An 11,928-nucleotide genomic window follows, 5' to 3' on the forward strand; every position below is an offset into this window, starting at 1 on the left:
TCATGTCTGGGGCACCTGTCCAGTGTCTTAATGTTTTTGAATTAAAAATATCAGTAAAAGAATGTAGGCATACAGAGTTTTACATCTACATTTTGTTTAAAATGTAGCATATTTTAAATATCCCCATATTCAAAGGTTGTGAGGATGTGACATTTATTTTTTTCCAACTTGAATGTCAATATATCCTTTAATAACCCTGATATAAGGACTGTTAAGTATAATTATTTTGCCAAACTTCTTCCTGTTTAAAGAGATTAATTTTAGAGATTAAGCTATCTGGTGCAAATAAAGAGGAAATCTGAGGAGACATTACAATGTACACAGCAGAGATCAGGTTAATGTGGTGCACAAAAGTATTTTACTTTTACCACAATAAACAAATCCATCATGCACAGCACATTTGTATAGTCTATTCATTTATATTCCGGAAGTCATCTGAAAACAGTGGTTTGTGGTAGCTCCACCCCTGCTCTATAAAGGTGTGATAATTTATCATCTTGTTATAATTCATGTTTACATAGTCCTACATTTTTCTATATGATAACCCATAGTAATAATGTATGTAAAATGAAATGTCATTACATTATTTAAAAAAATTGACCTAAAATTTATATGTTAATGAATGAGTAAACATAAGTTCAGATCACCATATGCTACCTGTGAGCAAATATTTTGTGGGTGGCCACTAACATGGTAGCGCATCTGTCACCAATATGAATAGATGCGATCTTTTCACTGATGCGTGTGTTGGAGGCACTAGAGAGTTAAAATGCTGCATAACAACAAATGAGCTACACGTAAAACGTGCATTTACTGTACCTCAAATATTACGTAGAATTCAAATATGATGAAATACACACTATGGGAAAAAAACCGAAGCATCATCTTTATTCAAAAGTATAAAACATGTACACATTTTTACAGGTTTTAAAAACAAGCACTGTATCAAAATATATCAACTTTTCTCAGTCTTTAAAAACATTTTTAATGTAAAATAAATGTGAGCCAAATGTGCAGAGACATTAGCTGGAGACAGTCATCACAGTGCAGGATTTGGATTGGTTCGAGTGACCGAGTTCTTCTTTGCAGCTGTCCACGGTGTTCAGATGAGTCTCTGGCTGCAGTGGCGTAGACTCGTACAGTACGCATATGGACCCATGCTCTCCTATACGATAGGACACTTCATATGGATCAACCCACATTGTAAGCTCACTGGGCAATAGGGAAAAAAGCTGCTCCTTGCTGAGGCCGATGGCATGAGCGACCTTCCCTAAAAGCGGGTCCATCTTGTGATTTATCCGGATACAGCGATATCCTGAACCTCTAAATGGTGCGTCAGGGAACCAATGATGCTGATAATGCTCTAAAACCATGGGGGAAACAAAAACAAAACTAAGTTCAACTTGTATATGGTTTCAAGAATACATTTGTTGTTAAAACAATTATCATTCACTTTAGATGAAAGACAGCGTTTGGGGCAGTACTAGTGCTACTGTGATGTAAATCTTTCCTATTTGACCTCAAAAGACTGTTTTGTTTTGTGAAATATTTGTTAAATGTCATGTTTTACTTTACCTCCTAAAGCCTCTTCCAAAGAATGGCTGAAGTGTTGGAGTTGTTCTTCAGACAGAAGTCGTGTTCCTCTCAATAAAGTGGAAATAAAGTTCACAGCTGTGGACACCTCGGCTTTCATCGTGAAATATTTTCATAAGCTGCAAAATATCAAACAACACGTTGTTTGTAATGATACATTGAAAATTAGCTAATTTAGAAGTTAGCTTTGAGTCTCCTAGCCTGAGTAACTGGTTGGCACTTTTCCTTTGTTCACAAAACAAGGATAAAACGACTATTAAACACGACTCACCTCCTCCAGACTCGTCAAAAGTATCTCACATTGACTTCCTAGTTCTTTTCTAATCGGAATTTGAACACTACATTGACCGCAAAAATAAAATGAATCGACTTTCTTTCGACCAACTTATATCCACTTCTACAGCACTGACCAAAATAGGCTCAACAGCGGCCTTGTTCTGAATCGCTTCCGAATCATTTTGCAAGTGTGCTCCGTAGGGCACGAAATAAGAGGATTCTGCACCCTAAGTAGTAGACTTGGTGTCTATTTGGTATTCGTCCCTCGCAATTGTGACGTTGCGGAATGTGTCAGGTAGTAAACAGTCTAGAGCGTCGGAGAGGTCAGCCGTCCAATCAATTATCACAGAAGTGATGACGTCACATAGTGCGCGTTCAGTCTCCCAGAGCGACAAATTGAGAATGCTAGCTTAGTTACTATCTTCCTTATGTTCCCCATTATGATGTGAGAAAAACAGCATTTGTTTTGATTTAATGCACAGAAACATATCTCGAAAACCAGGCATTTGAATCGTTTTTCACAGTAATGCAAAATATGGATGTATTATGTATGGATCATACTCAGTACACGTCTTGCTACCCAACAATATAGTTGCAAAAGTTCATAGTTATTTTATAGTAATATTTCATAATACAAAATCCAGTGTTGTTCTAAAATGTAGATCAAATATTTTGACTGGTGTGTCCAAACTTTTACCTGGTACTGTATATGTTGTTTTTAATTAAGCAAATCCCAAAAATCTATTTAACACATAAGAATTCTGTAAGCGGCAGCATGGTGGCTCAGTGGTTACCTCTGTTGCCTTGCGCCTCCAGGGTCCGGTTTCCATTCTCGCCTCGGGTGTGTGTGCGTGGAGTTTGCATGTTCTCCCCATGCTTGGTGGGTTTCCTCTGGGTAGTCCGGTTTCCTTCTATAGTCCAAAGTCTAGCAGATTAGGCTAATTGTTGCTCCCAATTGCCTATAGTGTGTGAATGAGCATGTGAGTGTGTGTATGTGCATACTCCTTGATGAATTGCCAACTCATCCAGGCTGTACCCAGCTTTGTGGGGGGTTTGGCCCCCAGCAATCCTGTATAAAGGATAAAGCGATATAGACGATGAGTGAGAGGATGAGTGAGTGAGTGAGTGTGAATTCTGTAAGAATAGTAAATTGTCTTGCCCATTCTCAAAGTTTTGAAATTTAGTCACTGACTGAGAAAAAATCCTAGCAGTGTTTTGTAGATTTTATAGGGGGTTTGTGCTTTTTCATAATGGATCATACAGACCAAAATATACAGTCGTGGCCAAATGTTTTGAGGATGACACAGATATTAGATTTTACAAAGTTTGCTGCTAAACTGCTTTTAGATCTTTGTTTCAGTTGTTTCTGTGATGTACTGAAATATAATTACAAGCACTTCATACATTTCAAAGGCTTTTATCGACAATTACATGACATTTATGCAAAGAGTCAGTATTTGTAGTGCTGGCCCTTCTTTTTCAGGACCTCTGCAATTCGACTGGGCATGCTCTTAATCAAATTCTGGGCCAAATCCTGACTGATAGCAACTCATTCTTTCATAATCACTTCTTGGAGTTTGTCAGAATTAGTGGGTTCTTGTTTGTCCACTGCCTCTTGAGAATTGACCAAGTTCTCAATGGGATTAAGATCTGGTGAGTTTCCAGGCCATAAACCCAAAATTTCAATATCTTGGTCCCCGAGCAACTTAGTTATCACTTTTGCCTTATGGCAACGGTCCTCCATCGTGCTGGAAAATGCATTGTTCTTCACCAAACTGTTGTTGGATTGTTGGAAGAAGTTGCTGTTGGAGGGTGTTTTGGTACCATTCTTTATTCATGGCTGTGTTTTTGGGCAAAATTGTGAGTGAGCCCACTCCCTTGGATGAGAAGCAACCCCACACATGAATGGTCTCAGGATGCTTTACTGTTGGCATGACACAGGACTGATGGTAGCGCTCACCTTTTCTTCTCCGGACAAGCCTTTTTCTAGATGCCCCAAACATTCAGAAAGAGGCTTCTTCGGAGAATATGACTTGCCCCAGTCCCCAGCAGTCTATTCACCATTTTTTCTGCAAAAGATCAATCTGTCCCTGATGTTTTTTTTGGAGAGAAGTGGCTTCTTTGCTGCCCTTCTTGACACCAGGCCATCTTCCAAAAGTCTTCACCTCACTGTGCGTGCAGATGTGCTCACACCTGCCTGCTGCCATTCCTGAGCAAGCTCTGCACTGGTGGCACTCCGATCCCACAGGTGAATCCTCCTTAGGAGACGATCCTGGCACTTGCTGAACTTTCTTGGACGCCCTGAAGCCTTCTTAACAAGAATTGAACCTCTTTTCTTGAAGTTCTTGATGATCCTATGAATTGTTGATTTAGATGCAATCTTAGTAGCCACAATATTCTTGCCTGTGAAGCCATTTTTATGCAACGCAATGATGGCTGCACGCGTTTCTTTGCAGGTCACATGGTTAACAATGGAAGAACAATGATTTCAAGCATCACCCTCCTTTTAACATGTCAAGTCTGCCATTCAGCGTTGTGCTCGTCATAATTCTCACCTGAGTTAACAAGATGATTACTGAAATGATCTCAGCAGGTCCTTTAATGACAGCAATGAAATGCAGTGGAAAGGTTTTTTTGGGATTAAGTTAATTTTCATGGCAAAGAAGGACTATGCAATCCATCTGATCACGCTTCATAACATTCTGGAGTATATGCAAATTGCTTTTATAAAAACTTAAGCAGCAACTTTTCCAATTTCCAATATTTATGTTATTCTCAAAACCTTTGGCCACAACTGTATTAAATTACTTGTTTCTAGTGTAGACATGGATAGCTTTTAGCTGTTGCTACCAGAGCATGCATAATCACATGATGGATTGAGCAATTTCATTGGGTTAATAAATAGTTCCGTTATGTGTAAAAGTTAGTGCCCTCTCTTTTAATTCTATTGTGTTTGTGTGTGTGTGAAAACATAATAAAATCTTCTGATCATAGTAATCATCTTAGTATTAGGCAAATACAACATCAGATGAACATCATATAACATTTTTTACTGTGTTTTTTTTATTAAATTTATTTAATAAAATATGTGTATTATTTATTTAACAACAATGGTGCCTAAAAGAAAAAAAAATATGTGGGGAAGTACCCACCCATGGTTTAATAGCTTGTTGATCCACTTTTAGCATCAATATCATCTTGATCAAACTTGTATTTATTAAAGTACAAAAATATACCAGAACATTAATATACTGGAAATTTAGTATATTAGAGAAAAAGAAAAGCTGTTGAAGTTGATAGCTGACAATTCTTTATCAGCTTAGTAAAGCCAAGAACTTCTGAAGCTGTAGAAGGTGATGTCGAAGAATGTTTGAAATGTTCGATTATTATTTGTTTATTGTTTTCCTTTTACTGCTTGTGATTGCTATAAAAGCTACAAAGTGAGTTAAGGCAGTTTTCCATGAATCGAACAACCTGTTCTGACAACAGGCACTGCAGTAAATCCCTGGATCACTTTTCTTCAAACATGTAAGGGGAAGTAAATTTATAACAAACAAAAGAAAGTTTTTGTCTTTAGCCTGGACGAAACCTGATTTTTCAAAGATATATCTTTACGTTTCTTACATTGGAGGACCTATCCAATGTATGTATGTCTGTCTGTCTGTTTGTCTGTCCTGCCAGATTTTGTCACAGCATCATCCAAAACTGGCTCTACATTTAATGAAGCTTAGCCTTAGATATTTCCCTGAAGCTAAACCTTAAATGATTCCATAAATGAAAGAAAAATGTTGAGTAGAAGGGAAGTTATGAGCAGTTATGTTCCAGATAATAAACCGCAAGTTTTGACAGCGTACTGAACATGCATCAAACTGTGGGTGCATCTTAAATCAAACTCTGAACAGAATTGAATTGAACATTTGCAGTACTTACAGTAGATACCTGCCTGAAGTTTGATCTGCCCCATAAGTAAAATCAAAATGTTGAGTAAAAGCGATATTATAAACAATTATGTCTTTGATATAATAATCCATTTTAAAATAAGCTACTTATTCTAAATATCATTGATTCACTCAAAGTAAATGTACTGTATGTATGGTTCTGCAGTAACTGATTCATCAATGTTGTATTTAGTAAAGTGAAGTACATAAGTATTCCAGAGCATCACTCAAAGTGAATCAAAGGCATAACATACTCAACCCTAGAGAGAGAGTTCTGCCATACAAAAAGAAAGGCAGACTTCTACCTGAAATGATAATATCACTGATTACATAAGGATAAGATAAGAAAAGATAAAATAAAACTTTACTAATCCTGGAGGAAACTCTTGTGCCAAAGCCTGCTCCAAAAGCAAAGAGAATAAAAAAATACACACTCAATGAAGTAGTAAATAATATAAAACATTTTCCTTATTCCATATCCACAAACATGACATGACAAACAAGACATGGTATGGACAAAAGGAGAATACAGCAACTGGTCGCAATTGAGTAGCAGAAACCACATTCTAATGTAGAATTTACATAGCAATCATGACGAATAATATTGCACATGATATTGCTAAATGATGTTACATATGAGATTGTGAATTGATATTGCTCATAATATTACTAAAAGATATTGCACATGATTCTGCTAAATGATATTGCATATGATATTGTTAAAGCTGATCGGCTCGTTTTTAGCTTTGACCTTTTAACTCTTTCTAAAAACTCTTTACCTGTCAACAATGGGTACTAACGCTAGTAATTTATATGTTTACATTACATACTATATGAGGATATATTTGTTGTCCAAACATAACATTCATTCCAAACCAGTCATGCTCCTCCACTCATCCAGCAAGATCCTGTGGACTTCTGAGATGAATTACTCTTTTTGTTACCTTAAATAATCTCTAAGTTCAGCTCCAGAATTGGGCCTACCTGATTATGGCTAGCCATTTCACCTATATGTCTATGAATGTGGGGGTGTTGCAGCAGGGATCTTAGCCCGAGAGCATGGCGAGACCTATCGCCCAGTTGCATATAGGTGAAATGGCTTGCCATAATCAGTAGTGTAGTCTCACTCCATTTCTTTAACAGCAAGAACTAGCAACGCAAACAGTAAAACTATTCATGGTAGGTTTCTCTTTTTACTGGAAAGGAGAAGTTAGTGCAGTCTTACATCTCTGTCTCTAAATACCTGCCTGAGCACAAAGACACCTGGACACGTTAAGAGAAAAATAAACTTCTTTCCCCCGAAAAGAGAAACAAAAAACCTTCATGTTCTATAATTTTTACACTAATCTACATTGCAACAAACAAACACAAACACAATTTTAAACCCAGGTTTGTATTCAAAAATTGAGATACTGCTTTTAAAGTACAGGGTGGGCCATTTATATAGATACACCTTAATAAAATGGGAATGGTTGGTGATATTAACTTCCTGTTTGTGGCACATTAGAATATGTGAGGGGGGAAAACTTAACTCAAGATGGGTGGTGGTCAGGCATTTCACCGCATATCGTACTGTGTATGACTATGTATGTGACAAATAAAATTTGAATTTGAATTTGACCATGTTGGCCATTTTGAAGTCGGCTATTTTGGATCCAACTTTGTTTTTTCAATAGGAAGTGGGTCATGTGACACACCAAACTCATTGGGAATTTTACAGGAAAAACAATTGTGTGCTTGGTTTTAACATAACTTTATTCTTTCATGAGTTATTTACAAATGTCTGACCACTTATAAAATGTGTTCAATGTGCTGCCATTGTGTTGGATTCTCAATGCAACCCTCTTCTCCCACTCTTCACACACTGATAGCAGCACCACAGGAGAAATGCTAGCACAGGCTTCCAGTATCCGTAGTTTCAGGTGCTGCACATCTCGTATCTTCACAGCATAGACAACTGCCTTCAGTTGACCCCAAAGATAAAAGTCTAAGGGGGTCAGATAGGGAGACCTTGGGGGCCATTCAACTGGCCCACGACGACCAATCCACTTTCCAGGAAACTGTTCATCTAGGAATGCTCCTACCTGACACCCATAATGCACCATCTTGCTGGAAAAACTGAGGGAACGTGCCAGCTTCAGTGCATAAAGAGGGAAACACATCATCATGTAGCAATTTCGCATATCCAGTGGCTTTGAGGTTTCAGTTGATGAAGAATGGCCCCACTATCTTTGTACCCCATATACCACACCATACCATCAATTTTTTTGTTCCAACAGTCTTGGAGGGATCTATCCAATGTGGGTTAGTGTCAGACCAATAGCGGTGGTTTTGTTTCTTAACTTCACCATTCACATAAAAGTGCAAATTCTGCAAATTCAGTGCGCTGATCTGGGTCATCCTCGTTGAGATGCTGCAGTAGCTGGAGTTTGTAAGGGTGCCATTTGTAAGTAGCTAATATCCGCCGATGGGATGTTCGACTAATGCCACTCTCCAGTGACATTCGGCGAGTGCTACGCTGTGGGCTCTTGCTGAATGAGGCTAGCACAGCCATTGATTGTTTCCTGAAAAGTTTTCCACCTCACATATACTAATGTGCCACAAACAGGAAGTTAATATCACCAACCATTCCCATTTTATTAAGGTGTATCCATATAAATGGCCCACCCTGTACTATAACAGTATAGATATTGGATACTGTCTTTAATTTTGTAGTGCAGGTTGAATTGATTTCCAAGGTGATGAAACCTATAATGGATGATTTTATGAAGAATATGCAAGAATTTAAATATTAATTATTTGACTAGGCCTATATTTATAACTCTCACAAGACATCAAATAATAATATTTTAAAAAGATGATTACGCTGCTGCATTTAGTTTAACATTTGCATTTACAGCAAACTCTTAAAAGATTTATCCATAAGTAAGCATTTATAGTTTTAATGCAAATACCTAAATATGTTTTAAATGAAAGTCCATAATGACAATAGGAAATGTCTATAGAGGGTAATTTTTCCTGCCATCATGCGAGGCCTTGTTATAAATGAATCTTATGGAGTGAGATAAGATGAATCAAAATTAGATTTTGTTTTCCTTTATATAACCATTTTTAATGGTAATAAAAAAAATTGTATCTGAAAGAAATGAATAATAGGAAATTCGTTAGAGATTGGATGTGTTCTTATTTGTATTCACAAAAACATTATCTGACCCACATCAGCAGGATATTACATTGTGCAGTGGTTAAACAACACAGACTGTTTACACTGAGAAGCAAAAAGGAGATAAGGTGACATCCGTGTTATTTCACCCATTTGTTATTGCTTTATTATCGATGCTTTGTATCTTTGCTACAGTGCCTTATATAGCTATTTAACCCTCAAGGCCTGTTCCACATTTTGTACTGTAACAACCTGAAACTGAATTAACCTATTTGGGAATTTGTCATTTGATTCGCAGAGTATAACTTACATTCGAAGGTAAAAAGGAGAGGAGGAGGGCGTGTTCGAAAGCAGAGAGAAAAAAAGGAAAGGCAAGAGTTTAGGAGTGATAGAAGGGACTTTGAATGTTGAGACCATGACAGGGAAGGCAAGAGAGTTGGTTGATATGATGCAGAAAAGGAAGGTGGATATACTGTGCGTCCAGGAGACCAGGTGGAAAGGTAGCAAGACTAGAAGCTTAGGATCAGGGTTCAAATTGTTTTACCATGGTGTGGATAGTTATTCTAGTTTTAGTTATTCTAAAAGGGGAGTTTGTTAGGAATGTTCTAGAGGTGAAAAGAGTATCAGACAGGTTGATGAGTATGAAACTGGATATTGAAGGGGTGATGTTAAATGTTGTTAGTGGCTATGCCCCACAGGTAGGATGTGAGTTAGAAGAGGAGACATTCTGGACTGAGTTAGATGAAGTGATGCAGAGCATCCCCAGAGGTGAGAGAGTGGTGATTGGTGCAGACTGCAATGGACATGTTGGGGAAGGGAACAGAGGTGATGAAAATGTGATGGGCAGGTTTGGTCTTCAGGACAGGAATGTAGAAGGACAGATAGTGGTGGACTTTGTAAAGAGGATGGAAATGTCAGTAGTAAATCCTTTTTTCCAGAAGAGACAGGAACATAGGGTGACATATAAGAGTGGAGGCAGAAGCACTCAGGTCGACTACATCTTGTGTCGACGTTGTAATCTGAAAGAGATTAGTGGCTGCAAAGTGTTGGTAGGGGAGAGTGTAGCCAGACAACACAGAATGGTGGTGTGTAAAATAACCCTGGTGGTGAGGAAGGTGAAGAGGACAAAGGCAGAGCAAAGGACAAAGTGGTGGAAGCTGAGAAAGGAAGAATGTTGTGTAGTCTTTAGAGAGGAGTTGAGACAGGCTATGGGTGGTCAGGAGGTGCTTTCAGTTGACTGGACAACTACAGCCAATGTGATCAGGGAGACAGGAAGGAGGGTACTTGGTGTATCATCAGGTAAGGCAAAAGTGGACAAGGGGACTTGGTGGTGGAACGAGGAAGTTCAGGAGTGTATACAGGGAAAGAGGCTAGCTAAGAAGAAATGGGACACTGAGAGGACTGAAGAGAGTAGACAGGAGTACGGAGAGATGCAGCGTAAGGTGAAGGAAGAGGTGGCAAAGGCCAAACAAAGAGCATTTGAGGCTTTATGAGGTTGTATGCTAGATGGATAGTAAGGAGGGTGAGATGGATCTGTACAGGTTGGCGAGGCAGAAAGATAAAGATGGGAAGGATGTGCAGCAGGTTAGAGTGATTAAAGATAGAGATGGAAATGAACTGACAGATGCCAGAAGGGTAATAGGAACATGGAAGGAGTACTTTAAAGAGTTGATGAATGAGGAAAACCAAAGAGAACAAAGAGTAGAAGAGGTGACTGTTGTGGAACAGGAAGTAGCAAATATTAGTAAAAGTAAGGTGAGAAGGGCATTGAAGAGGATGAAGAGTGGAAAGGCTGTTGGTCCTGATGACATACCTGTGGAGGTATGGAAGTGCTTAGGAGAGGTGGCAGTAGAGTTTCTAACTAGTTTGTTTAACAAGATCTTGGAGAGTGAGAAGGGGAGGGGTGAGCATTTTTGAGCAGCAATATGGTTTCATGCCTAGAAAGAGTACATCAGATGCAGTATTTGCTTTAAGGATGCTGGTGGAGAAGTACAAAGAAGGTAATGAAGAGTTGCATTGTGTCTTTATAGATTTAGAGAAGACGTACGACAGGGTGCCGAGAGAGGAGCTGTGGTGTTGTATGAGGAAGTCTGGAGTGGCAGAAAAGTATGTTAGAGTGGTGCAGGACATCTATGAGAGCTGTAAGACAGTGGTGAGATGTGCTGTAAGTGTGACAGAAGAGTTCAAGGTGGAGGTGGGTCTGCATCAAGGATTGGCTCTAAGCCCCTTTTTGTTTGCTCTGGTGATGGACAGGATGACAGATGAGGTAAGACAGGAGTCTCCATGGACTATGATGTTTGCAGATGACATTGTGCTTTGTAGCGAGAGCCGCAGTAAGACGGAATACATGTTGGTGAATGAGAGGAACCCAAGTGGAATAGTGAGGATACAGGGAGCAGAGGTAAAGAAGGTACCGGATTTTAAGTACTTAGGGTCAACGGTCCAGAGCAACGGAGTGTGTGGAAAGGAGGCGAAGAGGCGGGTACAGGCAGGTTGGAATGGGTGGAGAAAAGTTTCAGGTGTGTTGTGCGATAAAAGAGTATCAGCGAGAATGAAAGGAAAGGTGTACAGGACAGTGGTGAGACCAGCGATGCTCTACGGCTTAGAGACAGTGGCACTGAAGAAAAGACAGGAGGCAGAGTTGGAGGTAGCAGAGCTGAAGATGTTGAGGTTCTCCTTGGGAGTGACAAGGATGGATAAGATCAAGAATGAGTTCATCAGAGGGACAACCCATGTTAGATGTTTTGGAGATAAAGTCAGAGAGGCCAGATTGAGGTGGTTTGGACATGTTCAGAGGAGAGATGGTAAATATATATCGGTAGAAGGATGCTGAGGTTGAAACTGCCAGGCAGGAGGTCGAGAGGAAGACCAAAGAGGAGATTTATGGATGCAGTGAGAGAGGACATAAGGTTAGTTGGTGTGAGAGAAAAGGATGCAGAGGATACGGTTAGATGGATG

The 11,928-nt window shown here is 39.1% G+C and overlaps 1 protein-coding gene across 1 annotated transcript; it reads right to left on the minus strand.

The window, feature by feature from the left end:
* Positions 1 to 873: 873 nt before the first annotated feature.
* si:dkey-42i9.4 (uncharacterized protein LOC492503 homolog) lies at positions 874 to 2,031 on the minus strand. The gene is made up of 3 exons (XM_053484294.1): positions 1,865 to 2,031; positions 1,576 to 1,712; positions 874 to 1,363 (listed from the first exon to the last, which is right to left on the minus strand). Exons 2-3 carry the CDS (start codon positions 1,691 to 1,693, stop codon positions 1,023 to 1,025), a joined length of 459 nt encoding a protein of 152 aa, XP_053340269.1. The 5' UTR covers positions 1,694 to 1,712; positions 1,865 to 2,031; the 3' UTR covers positions 874 to 1,022.
* Positions 2,032 to 11,928: the final 9,897 nt, after the last annotated feature.

The sequence above is a fragment of the Clarias gariepinus genome, chromosome 23, assembly GCF_024256425.1.
Source record: "Clarias gariepinus isolate MV-2021 ecotype Netherlands chromosome 23, CGAR_prim_01v2, whole genome shotgun sequence".
In the NCBI taxonomy this organism is placed as follows: domain Eukaryota; kingdom Metazoa; phylum Chordata; class Actinopteri; order Siluriformes; family Clariidae; genus Clarias; species Clarias gariepinus.

Bases quoted from the DNA above. Each gene is read 5' to 3' on its own strand.
- si:dkey-42i9.4 (XM_053484294.1), bottom strand. From the start codon at position 1,693: ATGAAAGCCGAGGTGTCCACAGCTGTGAACTTTATTTCCACTTTATTG. The intron at 1,364-1,575 runs GTAAAGTAAAAC...CCATGGTTTTAG, and splicing joins TTTGGAAGAGGCTTTAGGAG to AGCATTATCAGCATCATTGG.